Below are 20,641 nucleotides of genomic sequence, written 5' to 3'. Positions count from 1 at the left end.
GCCTCAAGATGGCCAATCTTTCCTCTACTACTTTTGCTGCTGGTTGGAAAAGTCTTGTGGCCTCCTCTCAAAGCAAATCTGCTGTCCCAAATATACACAGAGATTTGGCATCTTCAGCCAGGTCACCTGAGCCTGTGGGTCTGGCCCGTCAGAATGAATCACTAGCTGAAGACTGTGGATTGAATAGGGAAGCATTACTGTCGCGAAGCACATGCATCAAAGAATCATATTAGAAATGTGTCCAGTGTGATTTGGCCTGAATGGAGGTAAATATTCAAACATATCTCAAAATTGGGGAATGATGAGCTGCACTGATGGCACTCTAAACCAAAAATAATTAATAGTTTAATATTATTTTGAATATGCATAGTTTACATTTTTTGAATGTTCAGATAAATCTGTATCTTCTTAATTCTGTCTTCTTAATTAGAGTAATATACAATATGTTTTAAACATTGGTAATTTAGTGTTTTATTCACTGCAGGGCCTCAAAACAACTTAAGCAGGTAACCTGTTTGCTAAAACAGGTAACACCAGGGGAGTTCCAGCACTTATTCCACTTCTAGCACTGAGTCTATTGCAGGCCGAAATTATCAGGAAGTCCTTAGTACATAGTAAAGAAAAGACGAAATATTAGTGCCACCCTCACCCCTAAACAAACAAACACACACACACACACACACACACACACACACACACACACACACACACACACCTTTGTGAGGAGGGCATGATTTCTTTCTGTTGTCTTATCACACATACATATATAAACGTCTATCTTTAAACCAGTGCTGTTTGCTAAATAAGTCAATGACCCTCTGGCTCTGAGAGATAGTGTGTGTGTGTGAGTGTGTGTGTGTGTGTCTGTGTATGTGTGTATGTGTGTGCGTGTGTGTGTGTGAGAGAGAGAGAGAGAGAGAGAGAGAGAGAGAGAGAGAGAGAGAGAGACTCGGTATACTGTCTGGATAAACAGACAGTACATTCTATGCACAGATAAGCTTTTTTCATAACATAACACTGACTAAACTTCATGAGTGAAAAAAGAGCAGACAAGTTTTTACTTAGTGAAAGCATGAACACTGTCAAAATCTTAATCCATCAAAACTGGAAATAGCTAGGTAACATTATCATTTGAGATGAGCAAATGTGTGCTGAAATTGGAATGTATTTGTTCAACATGTTCTCACACCTTCATATCTGTAAGGGTTTGGTGTAACAGTGTAATCAATTAAATTAATTCCATATTACCCTCAATTCTTTGAAATCTTCTTTTTGTTTTTCTTTTTTAAAGTAACTTTAATTAGCATGTGAGATTATTAGGCACTCAAAGATAAATGGCAAAGGCGTCTGTACAAAGTTAAAATGCAAAGAAGCAGGACTAAACAGGACTAGAGCTCTTCTGCCCTAAATAAATATCATTTCTAATCTTGATTATTAAGTAATAAGTATCGATTTGATTATCTACAGTACAATCATTATTAATATAACGTACACATTTTCCTGGACTTTGCCAGGCATGTATGTTGGCATCCCTCTGTGGTCAAATATTATCATTTAATAGCTTTTTGGCATTAGAAATTGGCAAACTGAAGCTATGAACACTATGACCTGCTGTTCATATAAAGTAGCCACTGCCTTGAGAAATCAGAGACAAAATGGGTGTTTAAGTGAGCTTTTCAAATTCTTATTTGAAACCAGATCAGTCCTTCAGATTGAACAGGTACACACTCTTTCACACATGAGAAGTAACTGATACATTTTCATTTATCTAATCCCTTACCACCTTTCCTGTGACCTCCTAGATGAAACATAAATATGCATAACTGTGGGTTTAGTTGTGTTACTCATTAACTGTTATTACCTTGGACTCCAGGCATAGTGCTGACTCATCTGAACCAAGAAATTCTCCTCTAGGATTTGACAGTGAAATGGCAAAAAAAAAAAAAAAAAAGTGGTGTAGTTTGTCTCAAAGATTAGCATCTTTGAAGATTTATGTGATGATTCATTAGATTTTATGTGACTTTCTTACATGACTACCACATGTTCAGCTGTGGAAAGCTTTATGTCTATCCCATGTAAATGAGCTTATTGTAGGAATGCTAGTGTCTGTCAGTAAGTAGCTCAGGTACAGATGAGGCAGGTGCAATCAGGCATATTCAGAAAGATTCATACCTCTCTAATACATGGCCTGTCGAATTTCTCTCAGGGCTACAGAAAAGTAGTCATGTGAGAGAAGTGATGAGAGCACCACAAGGTGCTCATCTACACTCTGTGATCCCTTAATACAGAATTCAATGCCTAAGCTGGAGCAGATGCAAAAGTGTCTGTTTATCCTATGGCACTGTCTGATTCATTTGGCATTGCTTGTTTTTCAGCACTTGACTTAACAAAAGTAACCTGAAAATATTAAAAAGATGCCAAATGCAACAGCTCATAAAGGAAAGATACTTAAGAAATAATAACAAACAAAAAAGACTGTAGGATGATTTGAAAGTCGTAGGTGAACGTGTATAAATGCCTAGCTGTGATTGATTGTTCAGCTTGTATCTGGACATTCAAAGCTATGGTATATTTATTTAATCAAAAGATTATAAATGCTGAATAATAACTGATGTTTTTAGCACTGACGCAGAAAATACAGATTATGAAAATTCACAGTCAGTGGATATAACAAACAAATAAGAGTTACTACATTCATATGAAAGAAACTCTACTACTACATAGTTTTTCAGCCTATTGGTATATTCACAATTTTCTATGTTAGTTTTTAAACAATATCTAACATGCCTCATGGTCCACAGATTATTCCATAAGATTTGTAAATAGGCACATGTTTACATTCTATTGATCAATCAGGCTCATTTTTCAACCTTTGCCAAAAACAAACCTGTGAATTAGTATAGTTCTCCTCCATAGATGACAGTGAAAATTGGTTCTTCTTGTTGAGCAAACATAATTTACTTCACTTCCAAGTAATGCTTTTTACTTGGATCACAAAAACAAGGCATGTTTTTGTGTACAAAGGACAGTATGTCAGTACATATGAGCCATCACTCTGTACAACAGGTTAAATATGAAAAAGATTCCTTATTCATCTGATTTAAAAAATAATAAATAAATAAATAAATAAATATGGCACATGTGGCACATGAATTACTGTTTGTAAGTAACTTGGCCCTCAAAAACATTGCACTCACACAACATGTGTGCACTTCACAAGTAAAAGGACAAAGCCATACAGTTCACTGGGAAACTATGTAAATATTTCTCTCCCACCACAAGCTCAGCCAATGAGAAGACACCAGAAGATCACTAGAATGACTTAACCATATTCTCTCTCTCTCTCTCTCTCTCTCTCTCTCTCTCTCTCTCTTTTATCACTTTTTACAAGGTTTAACTTCCCACAATACAAGGTCCTCTTCTTGTTCACTTTATAGCCTGGAATCATGCACAGGGACAAGGGAAATTCATGGTAAATCTGTTTTAATCCAGTCATATCTGAGTATTATTTTCTAATTGTATTTATGGAAGGATTCATATTTAGATTCTGTATTAAACATATAGTGTATATTTAATGTATACTTAATATACTTAATTAATACAGGTTTTTTTAGCCGATAGTAAGCCTGTACTTTGACTATCTTTCAGTTTAACAGCACTGCTATTCACAGCAGCCTTAGGCATGACAACACAGTGGAAAATAATATTATTGTCATGCACAAGATAAATAATGCTTTAAAGATGTAAAACAGCTGTATTTTATCTAGACCATGAAGGTGATGTGGACCATCTAGCCTGGGTTGGTTGTTATTTTAAGCAGTTGTTTTAATTTAGTTAGGGTAAGCAATGATTTAATTGGTTTTATTTATGTTGTTTGTATATAATTTCAAACATAGAGTTCATGCTGCTCTTGTTTAGTCATGTAGTGATGGTATCACAAAAACACATTTAAAAAATGGCAACAGCAAAAAATCCAAAATCATTTAAAAGTCATGCATGTGGTTAAATATACAAATAACAGGCTAAGAGAACGATTGAAAGGCATTAAAGAGAAACCGTATAGAAAGTCAATGATGAAAATAGAGAGAGATGCTGCAGAGTACACCAGATGAACAGTCAGTTCTCCCTCAACATGGTTTCCCACTATAAAAGCCATGAAATACAAGATTCATGCTATACTGTGGAGTCTATATAAGCTTCAGTATAAAGATAAAAGCCAAGTTCTCATATGTTGATTTTATCACTAGAAATGAATGGTCATGGATCACTATATACATGAACTAATTATGTCTAGTCACATTATAAGCAAACATCTGTTTCAAGAGCTAAAAGATGAGTTTCTATTATTTTGTGTTTTTGTCACCTGCCTTTTTACTTTGGAAAGTGGTGAAATACACAGTGAATGTCCATGACACTGTTTTAGAAATGTCTATAGAAATAAAGACATTTAAAGCTGTGCTTGAGATCAGGAAAATATCATTTTATCTTTGTGTCTGTGACAAGAGGTTGTCTTGAAAGGCGGTAGCCCCAAAATAAGTTTGAAAATCACACTGTGTCAGGATTTTGAATGTCACTCCTGCTTTTGAGCCACTACACCAACTTCATCACAGCACTTATAGCAAAATAAGCACCAAAATAGCAACATTCCAGCATTAACCAACAAATTACACTTGCATCAGCATGAAAACAAAACCCCAAAATATCTAATCTTGCATCCCTTTTGGACATCTAATTGCTTTGCATCACACTAATTGTTCTCCAATTTTTACATTATTTAAAATTTTTCACATTTTTAATTATTTTCTTTTTTAAAGCTAAAGATTTTAATTTGGGTAGTTTTGATGTCAGAGTAGTTGCACAGTGGGGCTCATGTGGTCACACTAACACTAAACATTAACTCTCCAAACAAAACTACATTCACAAGCATAAACAAAAAGGAAGAAATGGTTCCCTAACTCCCTTCCTAACCCAAAACCTGGATTGCCGTCTATGTGGATGTTTTCCCTGCTTCTGCATGGTGTTCCAAAATCCTTCCAAAATCATACCGGTAGCTGGATTGCCTGTGCTAAATTGCCACTAGGTGTGAATATGAGTGTGCATGGTGCCCTGTAATGGACTGTTGTCCCAGTCAATGTGTGCCTCGAACTTGTGCCCAGTGTTCCTGGCATAGGCGCTGGATCCACCGAGACCCTGACCAGGATAAAGCAAGAATGAGTGAAGAAGAATGAAGGAATGAATGGCTTTGATTTTGTGCTCATTCTGACATTACGTCGATATTTTCCCCTATACATTGAAGTGAATTTAATCCTGTATCATGTCTCACATCTCTATCTGATAATCAAATGAAGCTCTTCATCATCAGTTTAGTGATATCATATCCAGACTTTACTTACTATGTCCTTTCTGTTTCAGTTGCTGCTCATTTGATGAGTGTAAGCTAGCTACAGAGTGGCTTCTGAGCAGGACTAGACACCGCCCAAAGATAGCTGTAATATGTGGCTCTGGACTCAGCTTCCTTGCAGAGAGCGTCTCCAACAAACAGGCCTTTCGCTATGAGGACATCCCCAATTTCCCTGTGAGCACAGGTATTTGACTTGTATTTGACCTTTGTTGAAGCATGTTCTGTACATGTTTAAAATTGACTAGTACAATCATAAATGATGTACAGATTTAAACTAGTCAGTACCTGAAAACTGCTTATTGTATATTAACCTTTAAATTCAATCTCATTATTGACCTTGACACCTATAGATGAAAAAGACATCATTTTGGTTAGGTCAAGATTTTTTCCTGTCAATCTGAGCTAACAGGGGTCTAAAAATACTGATATGGAAATAAACTTAAAGAATGGGTTTATTCCGATGTGCACATAGAATATGGAAGAAATCGGCTTGTGTTATTACCCAGAAACTATCATAAATTTATTCATCTTATGAAAAGGATGCAGTCAGGGTATGGGGCTGTTGGGAAAGCTCAGAGCCTGCAGTACCGTACACAGGGGTTTGGCTATGCCTCTCATTTTGTTGTGGTTAACAAATCATGCCCAAGTCTTGGTAAAATGAGCCATGAATACATGAGAATTAATAACTACTGGCCATGAATAAAATATGACGACTTGGGTAAAAATAGTCCGTAATCTCTGCCAGAGGGGGTTCTTATTATGATATCTTGGACATATTTAAATATTTATGTGGTGAAGTGAATAATCTTGATAAGTGTTAGAATGCACATAATGATATTTGTGTGTGTGTGTGTGTGTGCGTGTGTGTGTGTGTGCATGTCTGTTTGTGCTCCATTTTGAATTGATGAAATAAATGATGAGTATAAAACTTTCACTGTGTTTAATGACTGTGCCAAACTTATCATGAGACTTATCATTGTTAACTGATGCCTATTGACTACATTGTGATAACGGCTTTTAATTATAAGAACTTTTTTTTTTTTTTTTTAATGTTTTACTCAAATTTTGTTTTAGTAAAATATTTAAGGTTACTACACCAATCCGTTTTCCCATTTTTGATACAACACTAATAACAGCAAGCTTTAAGGTAAAGTAATATGAAAGATTTGTGTTGTGTCTGTGTCACATGCACTGAGTATACAAGATGTTAGTACATTGCATCAGAATGCTTAAAATCTGATCTGACACCTATCTGGTGTTTCAGTGTTGATACAAATATTCAGCATGATACTTAGTATTAGATCATTTGATCTCTAATAATTGCAGTAAAATCAATTCATCTTACATTAGCTTAAAATGCTTAATGTTGATTTTATGCAATGTGCATTTTAAATGACCTCAAAATGACCTTGAAAAAACTTAAACAAAAAGTTTTAAACAACATAATTAACAAAACAGTATTTATTTTTTCTCATTATAACAATTGTTTTATCACCCAGAAAATAACAAACATGTACAGATTAAGCGGTTATCATGCTCATTAACTCTGCAATATTAAAAAACAAAAACAAAAAATACACCATTTTCATAGTTACAATAAAGAAATAAACCCCCTTCCTAGATCCATCTGTCAATCTTCAACAACAACAAAAAGAAGCTTATAGAGCAACAGAGGTAATGATCCAGCTGCTGTCTTATAACCGTGCAGATTTTAGGGCTAAGCAAATCTCAGTATTCAAGGTTGCATTTGAACAGGCTGGGATTGGTCAGGTGATGAAATACATTCTGCCCATATTTTCCCAAATATGAAGGTTAATGATAGTAAATAGGCACCTTGTGTCATCTACATGGCATCAAACCCACCAGTCATATTTAAGGCTGGACATATTACCTGGAGTGCAAATGTAATGATTGAATAAAATAAGGATGCCAATCTAGCAGTGTTATTTAATTTATTAATGCATCACCGAAAGATGTCCACCAAATACTTGTCATTTTATTTAGTGTGTGACACTTATGGCTTCAAGGCAAAGCATACCAACTTATTGTTATATTACATCATACATCATGCCGTATTAGTCAGAGAATAACACATGAAACAAGATATGTCACATATGATGTAATGCATTGTTCTGAAAGAGGCACTGGTCATCCTGAACACACATAAATGTTTTCATTATAAATGAGTAATACACGGTATACACAATAGATTTTCAAAGGTTTTACCATCTTGCTGATTTACCTACCAATATATGTTACTGAAAATTGGATATATTTATATCACATTTATGCAAATGTGAGAACAGTCATTGTAAAATGTCAATGATGTATCTCTTTCCCATGTACATAGTGCCTGGCCATGATGGGCAGCTTGTGTTTGGTCATATAAAAGACAAGTCCTGTGTCTTCATGCAGGGCAGGTTCCATCTATATGAGGGTTATTCATTGTGCAAGGTGAGTCTGAACTCTTCATGCCCTTAAATCTAATGCCATAACAATCATTTGACACCAGGGCATTTTAGCATTGTAAATCATGTGCATTAGCATTAGATCACATCCAATCACATCACTGAAATTATTGAAGACATCCACCCCAAATGTGCTGATCAGATTATAGGAAATATTCACATTATTCTTCAGTGTCTTTAACTGTAATGCATTGTGTGTAAAATCCCTGTTCATAATCTTAAACAAGGTTGAGTATGTTTCTTTTTTACATGGGTTTGCCCATGTAAGCTGTTCCAACTCCTAATGAATGCAGGTAAATGTGGCATTTACCTCTGTAAGCTATTGACCCTGGCAATCTTTCTGACTCCACAAGGACAATTGAACCCAGAGAAAGCTACTCCTATCTGCAAAAAAAATGGAGTTGGCACCTCGGGTATGGCTCATTAACTTTAGCTGTCACAATCAGAACCCGTGCTGCATAAATATAGAGAGTACAACTGAGGTGCTGATATTAGAAAGAAATATTGTTCTCTCCCAATATTACTATTATACACAAGCATGAAGAGGATAGGTGAGTATGAGTCTAGAATTATAAAAGCAAGATTTAACAACAGAAATCTAAACAATGTTGTCATATACAGTAAGTGGCATACATGTTTTCATTCACAGAATGCTGGACACATACTGTCCAATATCTATTAGAAATAGAAATAGTTTAAAGTACTAGTATCTTAAATCAGACCCCTTGAGTATAAGTATGGTGTGATTATACATATCCACTGAAGAACTAGTTTGATGTATTAGACTACTAAGTCACAGCCTATTTGTAAAAATATTTTTTTTGGCAATGAACTTCATGTCCTTCTGCCTACTGACTTGTTAGCTTTACAGAAGCCAGAACAAATTGAGTTCTAGGCTTGCTTAGCCTGGGTCATGTGAGAGAGGAGCTCTGAAATTTACACATGTCTATCCAGGGGGATCATTTAAGTGTGGCACAAGGTGCCAAGGACCATCTTTTCATTAAATCGTAGAGGGATTGACATCCTCCAAAAGTGCAGAAGAACTGCCAGAGTAATTGCACCTCTGACAATATGACACAACGCATTACAGTCAGACATCACTGCCAGAATGTGTCTCTAAAGCTGGACAAGAGCAGTTCACTCTTAATGCAGGTTTAGGCATTAAATCAATCCATTGCCCGTCTTGTTCAGTACCAGCATTTCAAGGGGTCATCTCTATGAAAATGTTCTACTTGAAGCCTTCTACCTGGTATGCTGCTGACCGGAATCAAAGTTTCATCAATGTTTAAATTCAAGATTAAGATTACTCAAATTAGTGTGGGATTTTTGTGTAATTACACGTCAAGCTCTCATTAGGAGGTTAACCCTACCTATAATGAATTACCATTTTTCGAAAATGGTCCATGTTTTCAGCACAACAGTACGATTTAAAAGTAGCAGAACAGTTTATCAATGTAGCATTGTATCATCCTATTGTGAGGAGATTGCAAGTCTGATGATGCCATAGCCATTTGTAGCTTGAGTCCAAAAGAGAACTATTGGTTCTGCTCTCTGGATGAAAGGAATGGTCTTCCTCACAGACTGGTGGCAGATGTGCTATACACTGGAATTAACTGCTGTGTTGGTATTGGCAATGAATAAAATGGAGAAATTTTACTTTAAAAAATAGTCATCTGCAGACTGTCTTTCTCCAAAACCTGTAACACAAGCAATTCTAATTTTGACAGACAGTGCACCTTGATTATCTGCAGCCAGAGAGATTTGAAATAACTAATCTGAGGTACAAGATGACTGGAAAGCAAATTCTTTTTCTGCTGGTTTGGATGATAATCCTCTTAAACCTTGCACCATCACTCTGCTTTTTTCACTCTCTAATAAAGAGATTTCATGAGGACCTGTCAATCTACAATTGAAGCTGAATGCACCGTAAGAAGCTAAAATCATGAAGCATTTGACAGACATGATTGTGTTCTGCTCACTGAGTGAATAAGCAGACTACTCACTCAATCAGTTCATTTACCATACTGATTTGCTAACCTATCCCTCAGTTTAGAGTTGTAGAATGAGAAGAATATGTTACCATGAAACTTGCCTTATTTACAGGTTATCATTTTGAGTGCATGCAATAACATGCATGCAAACATGTACACAACTTCATTAAGTTAGCTCTTCTTTGCTGACAGATGTGCTGTTGAGGGTAATTGGATAATAATGTTCCTAGCCCTTCACTGACCCCCTGGTTATGTTAATTAGTAAGGCACTTTCACGGAGCTGATGCAGTTAGTGTTTGAATACTTTCCTTATTTCTACAGCTTAAGTCTGATTACACCATCACTGCTCTGAAGAGAAAGTGGAGAGAGAGAAACAGAGTACATAAAGGAAGTTGTTAGCTTTGTAAATGAGATTGACACAACACAATTTTGATATTTTAAGGATTATACACATCCGCTCTTTGTGTTATTTATTTGTGTTATTTATTTTTTGATAGTAAGTATAGGGTAAATTATACAAAATACAGACAAAAAAAGGAACTTGGAGTGGAAACCTTTTGAATTTACATGCATACACTTATGCAAACCTCATGTTTTCTTTTATTATTATATGGATTCAGAATTTAGCTTCCTTCCCCATATCTTTTTTTTTTTTTTGCTTTCGTAAATTAGTCATTGCTAATTACTGACCACTACCAAACTGGAAAGGTAAAGGCTGAAAGGTGCTTCCTCCAAAATACAGACACCACAATTTAATATATTGCTAATGTGATGTGAAAGGGCAGCTGAACATGCTCAGAGGAGAGTGCTAATCACACTATTTTGCATAAATGAGCTAACAGACTCCTGTAACTGGCTAACACAAGCTTTCTCTGAGACACATTTAGAAATAAACCACTGCTAATATAATGTCACTCACTCTTACACAAAACCAACGGTTGACTCTACAATTCCTAACATTTATTTAATTTGTCCATCTGGGGAATCCATATGGTGCTAGGTATAACCCTATAACAGTCTTTTCCTGTCAGAAAGGGTTCAGAGGTTTAGATCACTTTAGTAATCCAAGAACATTAGTTATCCAAAGAACCTTTGAAGAACCTTTTTCCTAAGAGTGTAAGACAGATGGACATGCTTGAAGGAGATTTCGTATACACAGGCACAGGTTATTGGCTGTTGTAGCCTCGTCTTTGCTTAATTGTACTGAAATAATTGCCCATCCATGAAAAATGTTTATACGTTGTAATGGTGTCCAATTTAATTTGGAGAGTATTGATTTGGAATTAGAGTTTTAGAAAGTGCTGGTTGAGCATAAACTGCTAAAACAGAGTCACTGCTGTCAGTTGCAGCCTCCTGCCTTCACCAAGTTTCATCAGTTCATCAAGATCATTATTCATCTATCTTTCTTGCTCATTCTCTCTGTTTCTTACTGTCACACTCTCTGCATGGCAAAGACCCTAATAGCCTTGTATCCACATTCTGCATTTATCTTTTTTAACATCACTAAAGCTTCTCTGTACCCCCTGCTCACAGCTGCAGCTGCTCTCTCTCTCTCTCTCTCTCTCTCTCTCTCTCTCTCTCTCTCTCTCTCACACACACACACACACACACACACACACACACACACACACACACACACACACACACACACACACACACACACACACACACACACACACAAAATAAAGATTTAGAAATTAAATAGTGGGGTAGGATTAATTATGATTTAAGGACAATGTGAAACAGAAATTATAATGCTTTTTCCTCCACAATGATAACATATTTCTAAGATATTTTCGTCGTTTTTGTTTCTGTTCACATTTTGACTTGATAAGAACTGGAAGTGGGGAAAGGGATATGTAAAACTGTTATGATTCTGCATGGTGATAAGATGGTAGTAATAATCAAAAGACAATTAGCAATGGGCAAATTTTATTGGATTTTGATTTTGGAAGAAAATAAGAATTTTGTCTTTTAAGTGATTAATACATGAATCATGCACCAGGAACATGGCCTAAACAAGGTAAAAAGGTCAGTTTTATTTCAGGTTGTCTTTAGAGTGTGGTGGGCTGCACAGAGGTACAGTGGGTGATGTTTGACCGCATAACTCCAGGGTCCTTTGTTCAATCCTGAGTTTAGGTTATTGCCGGCATGTGGAGTTTCACATGTTCACAAGGTGTTTATGTGGGTTTCCTCTCTGTTTTCCTGTTTACTCCCATTGTTTATGAACATGCAGATAGGTGTATTGACTAAATTGCCACCTTGTATGAATAAGTGTGTGAATGTGTATGTGTGCTTGGTGCCCAGTGATTGAAACTCACTTCCCATCTGGAGCAAATTCTCCCGCCCTGCGCCCAGTGTTACTGGGACTGGCTCCAGATCCCTGACCAGGATAAAACAGTTCTTGAAGATGAATGAATGAATTTAGATTATGGTAGTAGGATGAGAATTGTCTACATGTGCTATAGGCTTTTACAGTAAAATATGCATGATTTGGATAGAATCCCATTAATTTGATACATAATTCTCAGCTTTGTATGACCCCAAAGAGAGTACACATTTTTGTGTTGGAAAACACTCTAGGAGAGACCTTGAACTGTTGTATAAAAACTGTGTTCTGGTTCTGATGAAAATACAATGAAATAGTCGGTGCCTCTCTCCAGGTTACATTGCCTGTGCGGATTTTCAAGCTGATGGGAGTGGAGATGATTATCGTAACAAATGCATCAGGAGGCCTCTGTCAGGACTTCAAAGTGGGTGATATTATGATAATCAAGGACCACATTAACTTGCCAGGGTTTGCTGGACAACATCCACTATGTGGGCCCAATGATGAACGGTAGGGACTAAGAGATACAAAAAGCTTGGTCCTAATTGCAAAAACAAAGGTTGCTCAAATGTGGCTATATTAACATACATTTACCATTAAAAATGATATGTTTCTCTTTGTGAATGCAGACTACAAATGTAATTAGTCCATTGAGATTGGAAAAGAAAAACCACAGTATGTGAGTTTGGGCTGGAAATTTGGGTGGTTACTATTTTTGGCACTAAAAAAAATTTCCTCTTGATGAAGGCTCAAGAGTAGAGACTAGAGGACAGAGAAATAAAATGCATTACAGAGATGGTAGTGAATAAGACTAGAATTTACTCGCTTGAATTGAAGTGTTTCAGGTGTCTTGTTGATAATTTTATATAACTGCATTTAGGAGCTTAACATATCACACAAAATTTTTTAAATATGACTATGTACAATTTTTTTTAAATATGACTATGTACCTTGTATTATTCTTCATGTTCTTTAGATTTGGGATCAGGTTCCCATGCATGTCTGATGCATACAGCAAAGAGCTAAGAAAGTTGGCTCTGGACATCAGCACAGAGCTGGGTTATTCTGACTTTGTGCGGGAAGGGGTCTACTGCATGGTCAGTGGACCCAATTTTGAGACTGTCGCTGAAGCACGGATGCTGCATATCCTTGGAAGTGACTCTGTAGGTAAAGAAAACTACACCCGCACAGTACAATTGTGCACACATTCACTTGGGAGTTTGTCTGAGCCTTCATACATATTTTAAGAGGAAACTGTTGCTATTGCTGTGTTTGTTTCCATTGTGAACTGCCTACACTGTAATTAACACTTCATCAAAATGTAAAGTGATTAAAGGCATGGTGAGCAGTTTTGGAAGAAATGATTAGAATTGAACTGTTTTGAATCTCAGATTTCAGATACAGTCCTTCCTTTAATGTTCATGCAAAGCTGCACCCAAGCCCCCCCAACCCCCCCATCCAGCTAATTTTTTTTTTAATGATTATTTCTAACAATTCTACGCATTATAATTTAACTATGCTTTTACTAAGCATCACATGTCTCTCCAGGCATCTTATTGTCAACTTTGAATGTTTTATTACAGTCTTCTCATTAAGAAAAACAAAACAGAACTGCACACTCTTATTAACGATGCAGTGCATTCTACTCTTCGCTGGTTTTCAGAAATAATAATTAAATAGCAATTTAATGAAGAGTGTCTGTCTCCTGTTGTCCCTGCAGGTATGAGTACAATCCCTGAGGTGACGGTGGCCAAGCATTGTGGCCTGCAAGTCTTAGGCCTGTCTCTCATTACCAACAAGGTGTCCTTGGACTACAGCAATGAGGAGAAGGTCAATCATGACGAGGTGCTGCAGATCAGCAAGATGAGGGCTGAGATGCTCCAGAATGTGCTCAACACCTTTATTACTCGCTCCCATCAAGTGGAGACCATCAACAGCTGCTAGGCTTCCTTTATTTTGACTCAGGCAGACTGAATTTATGCAGACACCAAGGAATATTTTTTTCCTATCACAACTTTCCAGAGCTTGTTACAATTCCTTACCCAGGCAATGTATTTTTCACTCATCCTCTATAAGCTGACATGTTTAGAGTCATTGTAAATAAAAATGCTCTGAAACTACTAATCATTTCATTCAAACAGCCTCAAATGATCTACGAACACCATTTATTTTCAGACTATTGTCCAAACCTCATTTGCATGAAACAAGTCACTATGATATTTAGTATAGTGCAAAGAGAAAGATAGGTGAAACCCCTGAATATACTGCTATGATGCAGGGACCTGCATTAAACACTGAAATGAATCACTGTTGTCAAGGTGTGTTGTATTGTGCTGCCAGATCTCCCTGACTGCATGTGCAAAAACACCTCAGCTGAAAGAGGAAACTGCCCTTAATAGAAAACAAGGACACAAGTCTCACAGTGGCTACAATGAATTGTGCATTTCGTTGCCTGAGAAATAAAGAAGGCACATTGCATGAAGATTGCTTCAAAACTTTACAGCCACACAGTTGTATTCAGTCAGCTTTTAGAGTTTAAATACATGTGGATTGATTAGTGTTGCCTTAAGACTGAAGACCAAGTGAAGACCGAAGACCTATGAGTGAAAACAATGCAGCCTGAGTAAGTCTATGTAGTACTTGACAGGGCCATCTCAAGTGGTGTGTGGAGCACAGGACAGTGTTTTTTCAGGGCTAGGGCTGAGGGAATGTAGCATATAAATAAACTATAGAACCAAATCAGTGAACAAACTAGCCTAGTGTATTATTACTCTAACTGTTTCTCTAACAATATCTAAATATATCAATAATTTCCATCTGCAAGAGTTCAGCAGAGTACCAAAGTCCGATGCACTAAACGGTCACTGTAATTGCTCTGGCATATGCTTGCGGTGTTTTAAATAAAAACATTATTAACTACAATTTTAATCATCAATCATTTTTTCATATTAACTGATCATAATTCAACCATGTCATGGCATCTCCCATAAACCCAGTTGGCCATGCACAAGGCCTAGGGGGAGGCTACTGCTTCAATAATCAAGTGTGGTTTTGGCTCTGCAAGGTGAGAGTAGCATCAGCTGTTGAAGTTGTGACAGGATGTTGGCTAAAAGTTTACTAAAAATATACATTAGTTGTGTGTATGTAAGAGCAAGCATTTAGAGAGTGAAGATGCATAGCTACAATATGAATTTATAGCAAATTATGGTCAATATGAATATTTATTGAGTTTTTAACCAACTTTGATTCAGCTTTGATTCAGATTAGCATGGAAAAGGGTTTTGCATGCCTCAAACATTAAGTTGAGTTGAGCACCTTGTGAATGAAAATGAAGAAGGCTAACAGTGAGAGGCTAATAGCTTGGATTTCAGATTTCCCACAGTGCAACACAAAGAAATGCGGTGCAAATAGGGTGTGAATGTTATTTACATTATTTGACTGTGTATAAGAAGCTTTGTGATAGCTATAGCTATGTAAAATAATTTTAATATACAGTAGTGCAATCATAAGCCAAGTGGAACTTGATAACAAAGGAGTACAAAAATTAAAATGTATCTTCAGTGTAGAATACCTATTTATTCTACACATATACAACATTTGATACATTATTTTCTGTTTTATTGACTATTTTTAATTAATTAGTCATACACATTAAGTGCAAATGATGAAGATCCAGCAGACTTTTGACATTTGAAAAATATCTGTTTTAATACCCACAGTAGGACTGCAAATGCACCAATTCCATCCCCTATGAAATCACCTGTGGATGTGCACTGTGAGTTCTGTAATGGCCAAATGTCATCTCTCAGATTAAGGAAAGGTGATAGTTGATATGTGATGGTTGGGGTTTATGGGAATTTAGATTTACTGCACGTACGGTATGGAGTGTATATGATCCTAAATCCATGCTTGTAAGAGAGCTCTTGTAAGAAAGAACCTCAGAATACATAATAGTTACTACATTTATACAGGGCTCATTAACACATGAGTATTGTAATTTGTAATAAAGCCATGTGCTGTAGCTGGCTTAAAATTTATCAATTATTCAAAATAAATCAAATGTTTCCATTTGACTGTTGCTTGGCCATGCATTAAAAAGAAATGATTAAATCTTAAATAAACCCTAATTAATCTTTTTTACTCAGTGTTGCATTATTGGGAAAATAAATGATCCAATACAAATGGAGGTGGCAGTTATCACTGGATTTGCCCTTTAAAATGCCAGTTGCATGCTAATATTACAAATATTTATGACATTTTACTGAAGCTAAACATTTATTTTATACAACTCTTTTCCTTTTTCACCTTTCAATTTTACAAGCTATATTTTACACAAAGATTTGTTAGACATCATTTCATATCCTCTATGCTTGAAGGCTCTTTATTTGACTGAGCTGATCTGTGTAATCATGTACACATGTAGCTTTCCCTTATCTGGCATTACAACATTTGCCCAAGACAAAAGACTTTACCCTGAAACAAGCTTTTTTTTCTTCAGTTTTGCAACAGTCCCAAGAGTCAAAACGTTTTTTTTCCAATTAGTAGTATTCTGATATTCAATGTGCTTGTTCCTTTTTCTGTCAGTTTTAGGTATTAGCTGAAATATATTTTCCCCAAATATCATCTCTTCTTGCTTTGGAATTTTTTGTAAAGCAACCTAGAGTGTCGAAAGGTGCTTTTAAAAAAAAAAAAAAAAAAAAATCAGATAGCCTTTAAGAAAGCCTTTGACAAAAGAAAAACGTATTGAAATCATTCTCATGGCTGGATCGAGAAGCTGTCGCAAGGTTGCAGTGGACTTTAACAGGAAACACGACAAGCACATCACACACGAGACTGCTGCCAAATTTATAAAAAAAATTTTTTTAAAGACTGGAAGTGTTGTGGACCAAACGAGACGTGAACGTCCACAAACATCCACTGAAAAGGCACAACCAAAATGGTGCTGGCATACATAGTCCCCTATGTATGGAGACTTTTGGTAGTAGTAGTAGTAGTAGTAGTAGTAGTAGTAATAGTAATACCACTCAGTAATGTGGATTTCCACATTTAGTTCTGTTTTAATACTGCCAGTGACCTTATTTGATTTTCTTAGAAAGTCAATCCAGTTCTACTTTTATGCAAAGCACCACATGCTAATGTTCTGAGTCAGCAGGAGATTGCAGTCATTTCCCATAGTTTTGTGACCTTTTGGCAGCTATGCAGAACAGAGGCCCACTTCATTTAAAGGCTGGCTTCAATTCTTGACAGAACATCGATCTGAACTCCATGCGCATATCCACTCAAAGCAAAATGACTTTTATGGGACAGATGAGAGGTTTAGCCTGGTGGGGAAATGAGACAGCAAACTTCAGTTTCAGAAGCAGCAATATTATGTCTCCACGTTGTCCACTGTTCCAAAATGGAAGTGGTCCAAAATTGGCTGAACAAAATGTGAAACAGTTTGATGGTAGATCCCCAGGGCTGTCATAACTTTACTGCTCCAACAAGATAAACTATTCAGAAGAGAATATATATTCTCCACAGTGCCCTCTAAGTCTGCAGCCAGTTGAAGATAACATATGATTAAGTGGGACTATAGAATACAAATGTGAGACAGTTTGTCGGGTGATATACCAAGACTGTCATATATGTGCATTTGCAGAATAAACTGTGCTGAAAAGAATATATATTCTACAAATCCTCTTATGTTCTGGACTCATAGTCTGCAGGCTGAAAAGGTACCAAATTGAATAGGTATTATAGAATACAAATTGCTAAGTGAAATATTCAATTCAATCTATTTAGTGTAAATGTTTTGGTAATGACTTTAGCTAGGCTTCATCATGTGTTAAAACAAGTCATTAATCTGAGGAAATCATTTGTGGTATTTCTATAGACAAAGTGAAAAATAACTGGTTTTCAGAATTACTGTTTGAGCTGATTAGTTGCCAGTTCATACATTGGCTCTTGTGACTTATTGGTGCTTTAAGGGCACAATAAGAATTCAGTACTGAGTAACTGGATGTCACGAAACCATTCATGTAGACTTTAAAAAATTAACTTTTGATGTTTTGTGTGCTGAATCATAAAATATAGGTTCTGATTTTCCTATTGCTAATATGAAAGGAATTTATTTGCCTATATTTCCATCAAAGTAAAGTCTCTACATATGTTGCCAAATGTTGGTGTGACCATGTACTTGTTACCCTCTGATATGAGTTTCTCACGTCACACTCTGCAGGTGTGTTTCATATTGCTCACACCACATCTGGTGTGTCACTTTTAACTGTCTGTCACCTATGGATAGGTCTAAATGACTACCACAGGCATCATTTACTGAGCTTGACCCATGGATACTGACTGCATCCTGTAACTTAGCTGCTAACAATGGTGTTGAAGGAAGAAGGCACTATTTGCAGAAATGTAGGCAAAAATACTATATATTCTAGCCTTGATCTTTTGGAAATTTTTAGGGATGTATTCCAGTGAAGTTCTACTCTGCCAGGAGTGTACGTTTAGCTCCTAAGCCTGTCCAAACCTGTACTATCTTCAGGCAGTGAGTAAGCCAGCATCTGTTTAGTCTGGCATAGAATGCTGCTAGGAACACATGGAGTGCAATTAACACTCTGGTCACACAATTCAAGTCGAGCTAATCTGTTGTTCACATAAAAAGAATAATGAAAACAATATGAGAAGTCACTGATAAATGAACTGGACTAATATGCCAAATAACATCATAACTTTCCAAGAAAATTTTAGGAAATTATGCCCTGTGATGGATTGGCACCCTGTCCAGGGTGTACCCTGCCTTGTGGCCCATTCTCAAAAAGAAGTCAGTAGATCCACAGAAACCCCCACATGCCTGTCATGTCTTCACTAGAAGAAAGTTCTAGAAGAAAGTTCTACTATGTGTTACTAATCATTATTTGAAATTGTATTAATTTTTTTATGGTTGGCTTTTAAAAATTTTAATATATATATTTTTTTAATTGATGAAGGATCCTTGCAAATATCAAAATCGTGCTAGGAAACAGTCATATGACCCAGTTTATTTGCCAACCCAATAATGACAATGGCTAATTGTCTGATAGGATAAGACAAATCTTCAAGATTACAAACACAAAACTGCTTTATTTACTCTACACATCTTTCTCTGTTTAATGCTGGTTATCGTGCCTAATTCTCCTTTTACAGAGCATTCACAGATAGTGTTCTTTTTGCTATTTCATATGATTGAAACTACAATAAAGCCAGTACAACCTGGTGTGTATGTCTTATGAGTGGAATTTAAATATTGATTGTCAACTCCTGATGTGACATCTGAAGGGTGATCAGTTTGATCTTTTATTTTTTAATTGCAAAATAGCATCCACTTCAATCCCTTCTCAAATCAAGCCCTGTCTTTCTCTTGTTTCATACCATTATAACTTTTTTTTGTGTGTGTGAAACACTCCATGAATACTTCGGGTAACTGACACTCACGTTTGGCTGGCTTATCTGATTTCTAGGAGGCAATCCCATGCTTTGTTTTGTTTTTAATTATTCCTGATGTCTGATTACCTTCCATTGCCCAGTGGTTGTTAGTGACCTTAAAACGAGATCTAGATTGGATATTATTTATTCCGCTTAAGGTAGAATGGCTGGAGGAGCAGGAGTTTGGCAAACGGAAGTAAGTATCTAAATAAAACACTTTTATTACAACGGTGCTGAATAATTTCCATATGTTATGAAGAACCATTGGATTAAACAACCCTACAAATCTCTGTCCTTGAGCTGACTGAATAGATGACCACTGGCAGAGTACCAGGTTTGGGTATTGTTTTGGGCCTAAAGGAAGTAAAGACTCATTAGTACTGAAAATAAATAAGATGTCGTGCATCTAATGAACTATTATGAATATATGTTTTGTCTATAAATGTATTAAGATAATCCACACTACTTCAGAGCCTCATGGTGGGGTTTGGGTTTTATTAATTAAATAATGAATTAGGACAAACTTGAGGATGTAAACACAATTTACATTTACATTATGATATTTGATAGATGTCCTTATCCAGAGTGACTTACAGAAGTGCTTTGAAGTCTCTATATCAATAAATACATCCTCATACTGGTTCACTGGGTCAGGGAATAAGTGTACTATCAGTGTACTTTGGGGAGATTAATATAGCCTAGTAGTAAAAAAATGAGACATTCTTTAATAATAGTAATAATAAGAAGAAGAACAGTTATCAATGCCGAGAGACAGACTTAAAGCCCTACATAATATATTTTGCTGAGTTTAGAGATAGGTTGTTCAGACTCATCCAAAAGGATAACAAAGCAAGTGTTTTATGACTGAAAAGCCTGAGGGGCCTATGCAGAATGACTAGGCACTTCCCTCACAGCCGTAACAGCTGTGCCTTAGGACGCATGTGATGCATGTCAAATTGTTGCACGTCATTTTCGGATGCCAGATGTTGCTCATAAAGAT

General features: G+C 36.3%; 1 protein-coding gene across 1 annotated transcript; it reads left to right on the top strand.

Moving 5' to 3' along the window:
• Positions 1-3,315: 3,315 nt before the first annotated feature.
• pnp4b (purine nucleoside phosphorylase 4b) lies at positions 3,316-15,111 on the top strand. Its single transcript, XM_017481462.3, has 6 exons — positions 3,316-3,472; positions 5,413-5,585; positions 7,752-7,855; positions 12,524-12,699; positions 13,166-13,356; positions 13,910-15,111. The coding sequence occupies exons 1-6, from the start codon at positions 3,447-3,449 to the stop codon at positions 14,131-14,133; spliced, it is 894 nt and encodes a 297-aa protein (XP_017336951.1). The 5' UTR covers positions 3,316-3,446; the 3' UTR covers positions 14,134-15,111.
• The last annotated feature ends 5,530 nt before the right edge of the window (positions 15,112-20,641 follow it).

This window comes from Ictalurus punctatus, chromosome 1, assembly GCF_001660625.3.
Source record: "Ictalurus punctatus breed USDA103 chromosome 1, Coco_2.0, whole genome shotgun sequence".
Taxonomy (NCBI): domain Eukaryota; kingdom Metazoa; phylum Chordata; class Actinopteri; order Siluriformes; family Ictaluridae; genus Ictalurus; species Ictalurus punctatus.
The sequence above is the reverse complement of the archived record's forward strand: the minus strand, read 5'-3'. Positions and strand labels throughout refer to the sequence as shown.